Source organism: Terrapene carolina, unplaced genomic scaffold, assembly GCF_002925995.2.
Source record: "Terrapene carolina triunguis isolate 2854851 unplaced genomic scaffold, T_m_triunguis-2.0 Scaffold93, whole genome shotgun sequence".
Taxonomy (NCBI): Eukaryota; Metazoa; Chordata; order Testudines; family Emydidae; genus Terrapene; species Terrapene triunguis.
Window position 1 is genome coordinate 8,795,843 of NW_020664444.1, and position 14,754 is coordinate 8,810,596.

General features: G+C 47.5%; 1 protein-coding gene across 1 annotated transcript in view; it reads left to right on the plus strand.

Annotated features, from left to right (window-relative positions):
* The window catches only part of RNF216 (ring finger protein 216), a 113,260-nt gene extending 99,433 nt beyond the window's left edge, over nt 1-13,827 (plus strand). The window contains exons 16-17 of the mRNA XM_026650583.2: nt 8,222-8,291; nt 13,376-13,827. Of these exons, the coding sequence (XP_026506368.1) occupies nt 8,222-8,291; nt 13,376-13,695 (390 nt within the window). The 3' untranslated portion in view covers nt 13,696-13,827. The remainder of the gene's footprint in view (nt 1-8,221; nt 8,292-13,375) is intronic.
* Nucleotides 13,828-14,754: the final 927 nt, after the last annotated feature.

A 14,754-nucleotide genomic window follows, 5' to 3' on the forward strand; every position in this document is an offset into this window, starting at 1 on the left:
CTCAAAAAAAAAAACCACCTCCACAAGGAGCACGGCTCCCAGCGCTGGTGCATTGTCTACACTGGTGCTTTACAGCGCTGAAACGTGCTGCGCTCAGGGGGGTGTTTTTTCATACCCCTGAGCAAAAAGTTGCAGCGCTGTAAAGTGCCAGTGTAGACAAGCCCTTAGTCTTCTGCTGCCATTTAAAATGCAGAATATTTTAATAGGTCTTGAGCAACTTTGTGATGTGGTATCTGCCTAATCGCTTTTCGCTTGGCACCTCCTTATATTTCATATATAAGAGACTTGTATATAAGGACCAAGATAAGCAAAGCGCCCCCTCCCCCCCCTCAACTACTATCATCACAGAAATGGATCCTGTGCCTATGTGATCTTAATGTGTGAACCCTGTTTGGTGCTGTAGAGGAGGCTAAGAGAATCCTAGATTTCCTACTATTAACAAGCCCGAGGGGACAGGATGATTTCTTGTTCCTCCCAACTTGGTTTGATTAGCTTGAATCTGTGCAGCCTGTGAACAGACAGACTGGAATTGTTGGCTGATAATTTATTTTATTCTTATTAAATCTGTTGGGATGTATAACACTGAGAGAGAGTATAAATTGTGCTTGCTGCTTTACTTGGAGGTACATCATGTTTTTAACATGGTTTTGTTGGCACCCAAGGATTAGTCCTTCCTAACCTCTTCCCTGGTCTTGACTACTAATCTGGTAAACTCTGCCAGTACAGTAAGGGTGCAGAATCTTAACCCTCTGGTTGGTTACTTGGGGAAAGGAAGGGCGCCTTGTCAATGATTGTAAATAGTTTTCTGTCGTGTTTGGCTTCACCTAATTAACACTAGCAATTATAGGCTCACAAAAATTGCCAGATCAGATTAGCGGTTCATAGGGTTCAGTATCCTGTCTCAAACACTGGCCAGTAGAAGAAGATGCAAGAAATGCTGCAGTAAGCAGTTATGGAATGACTTGCCCATAAGGAATTTCTTCTTAATTCCATTCAGTTAGAGATTGCTTTATGCCCAGAAGCAGGGGAGTTTATATCCTTTCTAGAACTCTCGTTCTTTTAATCCTTCCAATTAGAACTCTGGATGTTCTTGTTATCCATGCAAATGTCCAGTACTGTTTGCATTCCCCAAACTGTTGCTCTCAATTATTGTTTCAGTGAGCTCCACATAAGTCTGTAGTGTGGAAAATTATTTGTTCATGTCTGCAAAATGATGTTCATAAACTGCCTACTCCTCACAGAAGCCCTGTGTGACAGATTAGTGTGTGTCTGGATTGTCTCCATCATTCTGCAAACTCTATTCTGTTTTATGAACATCATTTTGCTTCTGAAATGCACCGTGCCTTCCTTTTTTAACCTCCATGTTGGACTGGGTTATCCAGTAGATGTTATCAGGGTCTCTCTCTGCCCACTGGGAGAGCAATCAGGAGTCATTATCCTGGATGGTCTTACATTCAAATGGAAGCACCTTAAAACAATCAACTGGCTGCAGCCAAGGAGCACCAGTTTTCCCAGTGTGGACTGTAACAAAGAAACAAATCAACTGACAATGGATTTGAAGCTCCTTGGGGTGGGGGGGGGGGGGTCACCTGACACGAGGGGGACTGGAACTTTTATAAAAGGGAGATGTTCTCTCTTACCGGAACAAGAAGGCATGACTGAGCGGGGGAAAGGAAGGCCCTGAAAGGACTGACCAAAACACAAAGGGCTTTCTGAGCAATGAGGGCACTGGAGGGAGAGATTTGAATGCATATGCTTTATTCTTCCATAGATCTATGTATCTCATGTGCTTAGTCTATGTAAAAAGTGTGTTTGATTTAGAAATGCCTTTGCAAAGTCTGTGCATCCATTGCTTTAACTGTCACATAGTCTCTGAAGGATGAAATAGTAATTCGAAGGGTCCAGCTCTGGGGAGCATGTTGTTGCTCCTGGTGAGATTTGGGATGACCAGCATTAACTTCAGGGCCTAGGCAATTGGACTGTGGAGTCCAGTTTCCCAGAAAGGAGTGCTAGATAGAGGTTCTGCACCCCGAAAGTGTGCTTAGAGGCCTAGAGACAGTGCTTCTGACCCTGCAAGATTAAAATCATGTGGGATCCAAGGTTTGGATCTATCACAGCAGCCTGGTGAGCACAAAGGGAAGCTCATCCAGGATTGTAACCTCCTATGGCAAGTTTAGTGCCCAACCACCTTTTTTAATAAAAAAGATTGTTACTGCTTGCTTCATGCACGGCCTCTATCAATACTCGTTCTAGAGTGTCCGTCAGTGTAGCTTCTGTTTTGCTGTTTCCATGAAGTGCTGCAGATCAAGTACAAGCAAAATGGCTAAATTTCCAACCTCGTGTAGTGCTGCGTAACTTACTGGTATTTATATCACTCCTTTTAAGAACTAAAGAGGACTGATAAATCTGTGTATAAGCTACAAATGGGAAAAGGGGGGAAATCTATTGAACGCCTGCTGTCCCAGTAACAACAATACATCTTTGGTCAATAAATGCCCAAGGGAAGTATCTCCATTGCAGAAGGTAATCAATAAACCATGCTGGAACATCACACCTGAAGCTGCACCAGATTTCGTTTCAGAGCAAAGAACAGCTACAGGTGAAGCACTAGTGAAAACTGTTCTTGGGTTTTTTGGGAGGTAGGAGTTGGGGCGGGGGGAATGGCTTTGCCTACAGTCTTTATTCTTTTGATTATCAGGGGATCATGGAATAGCTTCTGCTTTAGGGGCATAGCAGTAAAATGTGAAAGCATTCCTGTTATAAGTGGTGGTTATTTACAGCACTAAGATCTCGGGAGTAAGAATTGTTTTTTCAGATTTTAATTCTGACCTGTAACTGCGCATATAACAGTCAGTGCTTTGTGGTGTTAACTTTCCTCCACAAGAATGTCCTAAAGTCTCTCTTATTACTCTCACATTGCATCAGTTTTTGTGCCTCAGTATTCCAGCTGGTATGCATTTTTCTTAAATACTGACAGTAATTAAACCCCATTAAGCACTTGCCAAATCTAATGTTTTAATGCAGGGTTTTTATTTTAAGTGGAAAAGTGTGTTTTGTTTGCTTTTTTTTTTTTTGTACACTTACATTAGACATCACTCTTCTAGACGATGGATGCAAAACGGTTCTAGGCTGAGGCTTTGCAGTGCACAGAATGTGGAATTAATTATAAATATTCCTGAAAATTGGATTTCACAATGGAAAAGTTGACTGCTTCATTGCTGCCCAACTACTTCAGAATTCAGCAGCTAACTTGTTAAGCAGTGTCCCTTTCTGGGAGCATGTTAAACCTGTGCTCTATGACCTGCACTTGGCTGCCTTTGGGTTTCTGGATTGATCTTCAGATGTTGCTTTTGATCTATAAATCCCTAAGTGGGCTGGGGCCTACCTACCTAAGAGATTCCATCTTTCCCTGCACTATGCTGCCGCAGTTGCAGTCAGTTGAGGCATCTGAACAGAAGCCCCTTCGATATAAGAGAGGGTGTGGCTGGCAGAGTGTTCTTCAAGCCTTCTTCCCCCTGGTCTGTAACAGCCAGAGTTTTAGTCTTCAGGGTGTGCTGTAAGGCCTACTTTTTCTCTGTGGCTCCTGAGGAAGTGGGTTGTAGAGAGAGCTGCTGCAGGACTATGGGGATTGTGTGCGAGATTAATTTTTAATTGATGGTGTGGCTGTGTATTTGATCTGGGGGAATTCACAGGTCTATTTTAATGTATTTAAACAAAAAAGTCTATCTCCGAGCATTGCATGAATACACTATTACACAGTCTAAATATTGCCCCGGTAGCCCTAATGGGCTAATTGGCAATTGAGGCAGAGAATAACAGTGGTTTGGTGGCTGGTTAGGTACCCAAACTGCAGTAATTTACATTTTTTTAGTCTTGACCCCAAAGCTGAATCTCTGTAGTAGGGTCTCCTAGCAGAGGGAACTTGCACTGTTGATGTATCCGCTTCTGATGTCATCCACGGAATTGAGCTACTGTGACAAGAGTGTCCGCAGAATCCACCATGTACACAGAAATTATACAAGTCAGCAGGGCTTTGGGATTGTCATTAAGTGACATAAAAAGCATTCTCTTTGCTCAGGAGGTAGGAATCTCCTAAAGATGAATCTTTCCTTGCTGAGGGGTGGTAAAACTGCATCACGTACATCAGCTTTCAGAGTAGCAGCCGTGTTAGTCTGTATCCGCAAAAAGAACAGGAGGACTTGTGGCACCTTAGAGACTAACAAATTTATTTAAGCATAAGCTTTCATGGGCTACAGGCCACTTCATCGGATGCATAGAATGGAACACACAGAAAGAAGATATTTATACATACAGAGAACATGAAAAGGTGGAAGTAGCCATGCCAACTGTAAGAGGCCAATCAATTGAGATGAGCTATCATCAGCAGGAGAAAAAAAAATTTTGAAGTAATAATCGAAGTGACCCATAGAAGGTGTGAGGATAACTTAACATGGGGAAATAGCTTCAATTAGTGTAATGACCCAGCCATTCCATTCTATGCATCCGATGAAGTGGGCTGTAAATTTGTTAGTCTCTAAGGTGCCACAAGTACTCCTGTTCTTTTTGCATGTACATCAGCGGTTCTCAACCAGGGGTCCTTGGGCCCTTTCAAGGGGGCTGCAGGGCCCTGTGGCTGAAACCCAGAGCCCCGATCCCTGCCGCCCACCGTGGGGCTGAAGCCCCGATCCCTGGTGCCCCCTGTGAGGCAGAAGCCCTGGGGATATGGAGGGCATTGGTGCTCCCCTCCCTTCCCAAACAGTCCCAGGGGCAGCCCCATCTCCTCTCCCCACCCCTGGCCAGGTCGGAGGCAGGAAGCCAGGCAGTGCGGGGCAGCTGGTGCCATGGAGCGGGCAGCGTTCCCTCATCTCGTGCTGGTGCCCTGGATTGAAGCTCCTCCTTCAGCTTCCCAGCCCCCTTTGCTTCTGCAGAGGCAGCCAGTAAGAGCTGCCCAGGTGGGGGGGGCCTGGCTCCATGGCTAGCAGACCCCTTCGGGAACAGGGACTGCAGGGGAGTCTTCCCAGCACACAGCCCCTAATACCCCTCTCCCTGCACCCTGAGCTATCTCACTGCCTGCATATAGCACCAGCTACCCCCTGCCTAAACACAGCCCCTCGCCACCCCTTCGCTGCACCCTGAGCTACCCCCTGCCTGCACACAGCCCCTCGCCAGCCCCTCCCTGCACCCACAGCCACCCTGTGTGCACACAGCCCCAGCTACCCCCTCCCTGCACCTTGAGGTACCCCTCCCCCCCGCCTGCACACAGCCCCTAGCTATCCCCCCACCTTTGAGTTATAATTTTTGGTCACGCCCGCCGCTCCCGCCCCCCCGGCTGGGTGGCCTGCAGAGGTGAGTTGGTGGGTGGAGGTGGCGCTCCCTCCCTGGACCCCGCTATGCGGAGGTGGCTCAAGCCCCCTGGCTCCTCCCTCCCCCCCCATAGAAGTCAAACTATGCCTATGCCCAAGGCCCCTGCCCCGAGGCCACCCCACGCCTGCTGGGCCCTGGAGTTTTTATAGCATGTCGAGGGGGCCCTCAGAGAGAAAAAGATTGAGAACCCCTGATGTACATGGCAGGAGCCAGGGGGAGCATTCCATGGGTTTATCCCCAAACTCTTAAGAGAGCTGGTATGAAGAAGAATGGCTCCTATCAGTTGCAGGGGGGGGGGGGGCGGGGGCCCGGGGGGGGGGCGGCTAGCCCCGGCAGGGGCTCCCCGCTCTCCCCCCGGCTGCCGGAGCGGGGAGCCGGCGAGCCCTGCTGTGGCCCCGCTCTCCCCTGCGGCCGGAGCGCCGCGCCGCCGCCCCCCTCCAGGTGCCGCCCCAAGCACCAGCTTGGGTGCCTGGTGCCTGGAGCCGGCCCTGGTGCAGGCTATACCTTTTTGTGGGGGTGGAGGGCAGGGTAAGGTTAGCAGAAGTAGTGACCTGTTCCTTGTATACAAATGCATGTATTCAGATGCAGCTGTTCCAAGAAGAGGAAATACTGTGGGTGAAACAGCTATTTCAATAGTATTTTAACCCAGCTGAAAATGGAAAATACTGATAGCTTGAGAATTCTAGGCCAGAGATTAAGATAAAAACTCAACACTGGATATGCCTCTGAACTCTGTTTGCCTATTCCTAACGATACATTGTGTTCTGTGACTCTCCCAGCCAGGGACAATAGCAATCTGGTATCTGTAGTTCAGACTCAGAGGGTAATTAGAAGCGTGTGCATGATTTATGGTAAGCTTATTCCATAAAATAGCTGTGCTTCAGCACTTTCATGGCACTATATAGACTCTCATTAGCAATCCATGGAAGTAGCCCCTTTGAAAAAGTGTTTAGGAAAGACTTAAATTTAACCCCTGACCCAGAAGACTAATCAAAGAGGGGGAAGGAATCCGGCTTGATGGCTTTCTTCAGATTAGGATAAGGTTTCCCAGAGACAATTAGGTTATCTTCCCTCCCCCCCACCCATGAACACACCCTGAAGAAGCTTAGCCACCATTGCTGCTAGACAAGTACTGGACGACTAGCTATGAATCGGGAAGCTGGCAAAATTTACAATCACTTTTCTACGTGCACACGCCTAACAGATTTCACAGGAGTGTCCCAGAGCACTTTCCAAACTACAAGATATTTTCCACATTAAAAATTTGCAAGAAAAAATGTATGGGTTTTGCAGTAATGGAAATAAGATGGCTAGAATTAACTAGAGCCAGGCATATTGTGAGGCATCCACTGTTTAAATTCCCCATGTGTCCAACTGCAATCTCTTCAACAGTTGAAGAGAACATAACTTTTATTTCTTACACAAATGACCCCCAAGTGCTTTCTGACTAAAGCAGATATTCTGTGTCCTGCAGTAGTTCCCACGCCCAGCCGTAGGTCTTGGAAACTATTGCTGAGGAAAGAGGTGCTGGCCAGAATGCTTATTTCCTGCTCTTCTCAAAGAATGACGGGGGTCAGTGTCTCACCTCGGTAGCCTCCAATGGCTGGTAGAAAGTAACCGCAATGTAACATTGCAAAGAATGGTTAAGAGAATCACGGCCATAAATACAAACGTAAGTTCTACAACCAAATATCCCAAATGTTCTTTTGTTAGGCACAAATAGGAAGCCATCTCATTGGCCCTTTGATGACATGATCTGATTTGCCTTGACAGTTCTTGCTTGCTGTTCTGTAATGGAAAAGCCATTTTCAGAGTGATATGGAACAGGCAGAACTGGATAGTTGATATCAAAAGAAACAAACAAAATGATTCTTGGCTTTCACACTAAAATTAGAATGATTTGTATTAAGGTTAATTATATCAACTTGATTGGGATCATCTGGGTATCAGAATCAATTCCCCTCACTTCAGGCATTTTTCTCATCTATCTAGGTACTTACGGCCCCCATCACCTCACCTCCTTCGAGAGTCACTCATACCGACCTTTGTAAAGTGTTTTGATCATTTTATGGAAAGGGCCATCTATCTAAATGCTGGCTATTAGCCACCACAACTATCTGAATGGATAGGATTCACAAGGCTATCGCAAATCCAGGAGGTGCAGAAGGGGTAATGCAAGTGATTCAGGAGGAAGGTGAAGAGGAGGACTATCTCGTCTCTCTAATATCCTGGAACCAACACAGTTACAACACTACTGCAAATCCCTTGATATAATATAACTGAACATTCTTACTATAACTTCTAGATGGCTTTAAAAAAACACTAGAATTCATGTCCTCAGAATCCAAGATAAGATCTAAATGGACTCATTAGTGCAACATTCAGCTACTAGATCCAGGATTTAAGTTGTGTTAATCCAATTGTTGGGCCCACCACTCTAAAGCTGTTGATGTAGTGTAAATATTTAATGGACTATTGCCATTTTAAAAGATTAATAGCACTCCAACAACTCTTTCGATGGACGGGAGAGAGAGTTTAGCTGCTGCACTCTGGTTTGTCAAGCTAGTGAATTTTAACATTGATCTAGCGGAAAAGCAATCATATGGCTCTTAATTATTCTCTGTGGAGTAGGTTTGGATTCTGTACAGAATCTGTACTGCTATTGTTGATTATGCTATTCTGACAAAATCCAGGGTGGTTGCAAGAGGACCACTCTGCCAGTTTCACTTTTAACAATGGGCATCTGATCTTTACACGCACACACAACTGCATTAGCCCTGGTCAGAATGCAGAGATCTATTTGCAGCAGTAACTGGTTTATTAACCTGTTTGTTTGTTTTATTTCCTTGTAATTTAGGAAGATGATGAGAAAATAATCCAGGAGATTCAGAAGGAGGCTGAAGAGGAGCAAAAGAAGAAAAATGGAGGTAGGTCATGTAATTGCCCTCGTACAAAACTGGCGATCCAGTGTGGATCGTAGAGGCACCAGGAGAGAGCAGGAGCTTCTAAGCTGCTGGTGAGTCTCTGGTCCCTAGTTGCATCTTCAAAGGCCAGGCTCTTTGCAAATTCCCTCCTTGTAATAACACTCCCATAAATCTCATTTGGAGTACTGCTACAGAAGTTTGTTGGTTTCATATTGTACAAAAACTTCTAACTGCCCCTACCTGTGTCCATAGTAGGTAATGGCTCTGATCTGCTGTGCAGGAACTAGTTTGTTTTCTGGTCTTCTTCTCTTGTTAGATATTGGGATTGCCTCAGAAGGGTGTGCTTTGTCTCTCAAGTGACCACTTTAGCTTAAGGAGTTTTCAGTTGTTTCTAAAGGAAATGTTTTCTGGCCCTTAGCCAGAAGGGGGATGACTACAATATATGACCCCAAAGGTTGTCTCTGTGCAAGGATTTTCACCCTTGCGTTGCCCGTGGTGGAAATGCTAGTATAGACAGGGCACAGGGATCTTTGCTGGGGTGTCTTCTAGAGCTGAAGCTGTTAACCCTGGGGGTGGTCAGAAAAGGCCTAAATGACACTGGTTGAAAATGCCTGTGCCTCACCGTTGCTCCAGCTTGTGGGCCACTCAGGGCAGGAGACTATGCCACTCGCCCATTCTTGGACAGTGTGGGAGAGAAAACAGAGGCTCCTCACGGCTGAGGAAGAGGGAGAGGAAAGTCAGACTTCTCGGGCCAAAAATCTATTGTGCCTTTTTACTAAATTATCTGAATTCTGACAGATTCTGGTTTTCAAAATTAAATGAAAACGAAGGCAGGAAGCCATGGAGGAAGTTCAGAAGACCTAAATGAAGATGAATTAGGAACCAAATTGAGGGAAAGCCACAAAACTAGTGTTTCCCAACTAGGGCCTCCCCTTGTACTCCTCATTGTCCAAACCTAAACTGTGCAGGGCCTGGACAGTTGTGTGGGGTGAGGGATTCCCTGCACTGGAGCCTAGGGGGGTTCTACCCATACGGTTGGGGTCTGGAAGGGGAGAGGAGTCTACAGTCCTGTGTATTTAGATATTCTCTGGGAGCAGCTGGGAGGGGATTCTGGAAGAGCAGAAAATTCCTTAGGTATCTGATGGCTACAGATTCAAAAATAGTGTAATGCTGATATGCCATGCTCTTCTCTGCAAAGCTCTAATAGGAATGCCAGTGCCTCTCAGCACCTCCTAAAACCAGAGCAGCTCTCTGAGAGTTGTTGTCATCCAACAAAGGATGTAATTAAAAATCAGTGTTCTTTGCAGAGTATGTGTCTGTAGATCCTACTTTAGGGTTGCATGTGCCTCATGCATGCAAGATCGGAAATTTGAGGAGCAGTGTTAGTAGGGCTGAACATGTGCGTTCCTTGTGCATACAGGGCAGGGTGGCCACTACCTCTCTCCCATTTCCCTCTTACAGCCCTTGGCAGCAAGACAAAGCCTAGCAAGTGCCTGACCTGCTAGTTGGAAGCTTTGACTAAATTTTCTGTAAACCTGAACTATTCAGAACTTTTATTATCTTCAACCGCTGTAATCCTATTGACTTGTCTGGACCACATATTGATGGCTAGACCCTCTGTACACCCACACATCTCCCACAGGGCTCCTTAGCATGGCAAACTCGAAATTGTAGGCTTCAAGTCCTGCCCATCCTGTGATGGGCTAATCCAGGGTTTCTCAAACTTCATTTCACTGCAACACGCTTCTGACAACAACAAAAAAATTACTCCACGACCCTGGGAAGGGGGACCGAAGACCAAGCCCCTCCACCCCTGGCGGGGGGAAGGAGGCAAAGCTAAAGCTTGAGAGCTTCAGCTCTAGGTGGTGGGGCTCAGACTTCTGGCTTCAGACCCAGGCCCCAGCAAGTCGAACACCAGCCCTGGTGATCCCATTAAAACGGGGTCGTGACCCACAGTTTGCAAACCGCTGGATCCCTTTCAAAGATAGACATGGTGAGCATGCCTTCTGTCTAGAGTCACCATACCTAGCAGATGCTCCCTGTGCCTGTCACTTTCCCTGAGGGTGTGTGAGATGCATGGCTCAGACTCCAGCTTCTGGAACAATCCCTGGAGGTCTCTTCAGACCCTGGAGAGACTTAGCCTTAAGATCCTGCTAGTGGACAAGCCAGAATCCTGCAGCACACAGGGGACAAGGAGCATGGGAGGTTGGATAGGATGTGGGGTCCCAGGAGGGGGTGGTCAGGGGACAAGGAGCAGGGGGTTTGTTAAAAGGGGGGTTGGATGATGCTAAAGGAGAGGTGGGCGGCGTGAGGGTTTCTCGAAAATTAAAAAGGGGGCAGGATGCCAAAAAGTTTGAGAACCAGTGATCTAGGAGCCCACAGAGGAGGTTTCAAAAGAATCTAGGGGAAGAGGCCTCTACTCGCTTCCTTATTCTGAAGGGAGGGGGTTGAGAAGACAACTGTGTCCTATCCTAAACCCAAGGAGACTCCACAAATACACGTACAGTCTCTCAGGTTCAGGATACTAAGGCTATGTCTACACTACTGCGGTAAGTCAACCTACACTACACAAGTCCAGTTACGTGAATAACGTAGCTGGAGTTGACGTACCTTAGGTCGAGTTACTGCGGGGTCGGTCGACGGGAGAAAGTCTCCAGTCGACTTACCTTACTCTTCTCGTTGGGGGTAGAGTACAGGGGTCGACTGGAGAGCGATCTGCAGTCGATTTGGCAGGTCTTTACCAGCCCCACTAAATCGCCTGCCAGTGGATCGATCTCAGAGCGTCGATTCCGGCTGTAGTGTAGACCTGCCCAATGGCTTGCCGCCATCATTCAGTCTCTCCAAGTTCCAGACTGACTCATGGCTACCAACTTGCAGGATACATACTTCCACGTAGCGACCCATCTGGCCCACAGGAAGTACCTCAGATTCTCGGTGGGGCCCAGTCATTATCCATACGGGGTTCTGCCCTTCGGACTCTGCACAGTGTATTCACAAAATGTCTGCCAGTAGTGGCAGCGCATTTATCGAGGGAGGGAATCCGCATCTACCCGTACTTGGATAACTGGCTGTCGGAATGCTTCATACCCAACCTTACCTTCAGGATGGTCTTTCTAGTGGTCATTTCCTCAATTCAGAATCAGTGAACTTCAAGCTCTCCTGACCAGACCACATTAAACATTCTTCTGTAGTGACAAGGTGTTCTCAGTTTTTCACTTAAACCAGTTCATTACCTTGCCAGTCTTCTCCCCAAGCCATACTCAATACCGGGAGAAAAGAAATTCACACCTGGACCTATCCAAAGTGTTACAGACCTTCATAGGACCAAGGCTGCCTTCCCGCTTCTTCGTGGCTGTTTCTGACTCATCCAACGGCCAACCCATCTTATCCCAGAGAATCTCCGTGTGGATAACGTAGTGCATTTCCACCTGCTATCAGCTGGCCGGAGTGCTTCTCCCTCTGAACATCAAAGTGCACTCCACCAGGGCACAGGCCGCATCTGTCTCCTGCTTCAGAAAGTGGTAATCTGAGATCTGCAAGGCTCCTACGTGGAGTACCCTTCTGAGCTTTCTGTGAAATGCTATGCCCTGCACATGCACATGCTGCCAGGGCAGATGCCAAGTCTGGCAGAGTGATTCTTCACTTGTTTCACTGATCCAGCTGATACTCCTCACTCCCACCGTCCAATGAGGATACTGCTTGCCAGTCACCTACAGTGGGATCCACGCTGACGGGTACTCAAAGAAGAGAGAGTGGTTAATTCCCTCTCGTAACTGTAGTTCTTCAAGCTGTTGTCAGTGTGGATCCCTGTGCCATAGTTCACGGGAATTGCACCTGCATTGCCCTCTCTTGATCTACCACAGGTACCCGCTCTGGCTCCTCAGCCATCACCTCTCTTGGGCTCTCTCCCTCCTGACCAAGGTCTTTCACTGTTCTCATAACCAATGGACCACTGTAATATCCCCAGCAAGCCAAGCCAGGCCAGACCGCCTAAACAGGCCAGCATCTGCACTTTGCCTTCTCTTGAAAGGCTTATGAACAGCGTAGTCACCTGCAGCCATGAGTTACCATGTCGTTTTTTTATAAGCAAGAAAGTTTATTTGTAAAGTGAAAGCACTTCAGGTAAAACATATTAGAAACAAAGTTCCTGCACTCATCTAAAAGCTCCCCAGAGGTCACCCATCAGTCTTAGGGGGCCTCAATAGGCCAAAGGCCTTACCACCCTTCCCAGGCTGGATTGGGAAGCCCCCTTGAACAGAAGGTCCTGCCCCTTTGCTGGATCAGAAAGCAGGCCCTGAGTCAGTTTATTAAGAAGTCCTTTGTCTGTTGGTCTCTGGAGAATCCAATTTGAACTAGTATATGTGAGTCTCTCCAGGTGGTACCTCTCTGGTGGTGTTACAACCTGAGTGAATTTGCATAATCACTCCCCACTGGTCTTAGTTCATGGAGGAGCTGTGCTCATCCTCCCCTATGGAATTACATACAGTCCCTGGCCCACAATGATACATAAACTTAATACTCTAAGATCTCCCAAAGATATTGCAGGAAATCACACCCTCCATCCCGGCTGTTCAGGGTCCTCCGAGCCCTTGCAGTTCAAAGCCCAGTGCTAGCTGAGGTAGGACAGTGACCACTCCACCCTTTATGCCCTGGTGAAGAGGCCCAGGGTGCATGCCTAGCCCTGATAGAGACTGCTACTCAAACGTCCATTCTCACACGGTACATGGGCACCAACAGTGGAATCAACGCTGACTAAATCTTGGAGAATCGCCGTTGCTGTAGGTCCGTAACTGTTCTCTCTTGAGCCAGGGGTTACTCCCTGCTGCCATCAGAGTTGACACAACTGGAAGCCTCTGTCCATAACCTCAGTGCTAGAAGGGTGGGAGTGCTGCAAGCCAAGGATCCAAATGCAGTGGTAGAGCTGCGCCTGTCCACACCATGCCTGCTTCTTGCTAGAGCTCAAAGTCGCTCCTTACACGAACAGCGCACGGTCCCACAGCTGGAACTGAAGAACCTCCCTGTGAACAGAGGAGGGAGTTTCTGCTCCAGCCTGGGGTCTTTCTAATTTCTTTTTAATTTCTTTGCAGAAAGCAGTTTCAAGAGGATCGGCCCTCCTGTGGAAAAGCCTGTGGAGAAAATCCAGAGAGTTGAAGTCATCCCAAGACCAGTCCCTCAGAACCTCCATCAGCCCCGAATGCCCCCTTATCCTTTTGTGCATCCACCCTTCCCGCTGCCTCCTGTCCGCCCGCTGTACAACAACATACCCCTGAACATAGGACCCATCCCTGCCCCATACGTGCCCCCACTGCCTAACATGCGGGTGAACTACGACTTCCCCCAGATCAATGTTCAGCTGGAGCACAACTTGCCTATGCACTTTGGTCCACAGCCTCGGCATCGGTTCTGATCTGGTTCAAACAGCACTAGGAATGGAGTCTGCAGGGAGAAGCCACATTGGCCCCACCACCACCCTCCCCTCTGTCCCCCATCATTTCAGCCAGATGCAAGGGGAACAGATCTAGATTCCCCTCCCCACACACACACACACAGTATTTAAATCTTTGTAATTCAACATTTGGTTCTCTTGAATCTTCTAACCGTGCTGCACAGCCTTTGGAGCAGTAAGAGGCTGCACAGTTCAGGCCAGGGGATCTCCGAGGGTCTTTCTGTTTCACAAAGGCTGTTCAGTCAACCGTTGAGAGGGGAGTGACGCTATGTGGGGATGTAGCCATTCAGCCCACTCCTTGTGCCAAAACTTACCTTCCTGTCTGCAAAAGCAGCCCCCCTCTCTCTAATGCAAAGGTTAGCTGGAAGGGAAGGTGAGGTGGGGAAGCTTGTAATTATTCAGATGCTGGTAATAAGATTCAGCTGTGTCTTCCTTCGCGCCTGGATAATATTGGGGGAAAAGGGGTGAATCTGAGCATCAGGACTGATTATCCCTCAGAGAATAGTCCCAAATTTTTACTGTGATCTGCGATAGCCCTGATCGGAGTCTGTATAAGCAAATCTACAACCATTTTGCTTAGCCCAGAAGTGCCAGTCCTGGTGAGAGTCCAGTGCTAGGAGGCAGAAGCCATCTTGCCGCGAAGTACCACTCATGCCACTGCATAGCAGCTCAAAGAAAGAGGCTACAAACCACTGGCTTAGTATTGTAAGCCACAACTTTCAGAAGTGATGCTTGATTTTGAGTGCCTAGCATGAGACACCTTAAAGGGGCATGATTTTTCAGAGGACGAGTGGACAATACTTCCTGAAACACAGGGTCCTTTTCAGTGTCTCAAGTTGGGCACGCATAATCACTTTTCATTTATGAAAACCTTGGTTATAACAGTCGGTAGAAACATACAAATTGTTCAGAAGATAAACATGAAGGCCCAGATTCAGAGTTGCATATGGGCTAAACTGCATGCCCCCCGTTGCAGTAACCGATTGCGTACCCTTAGTGCTGCTGTGCATACAAGCCTGG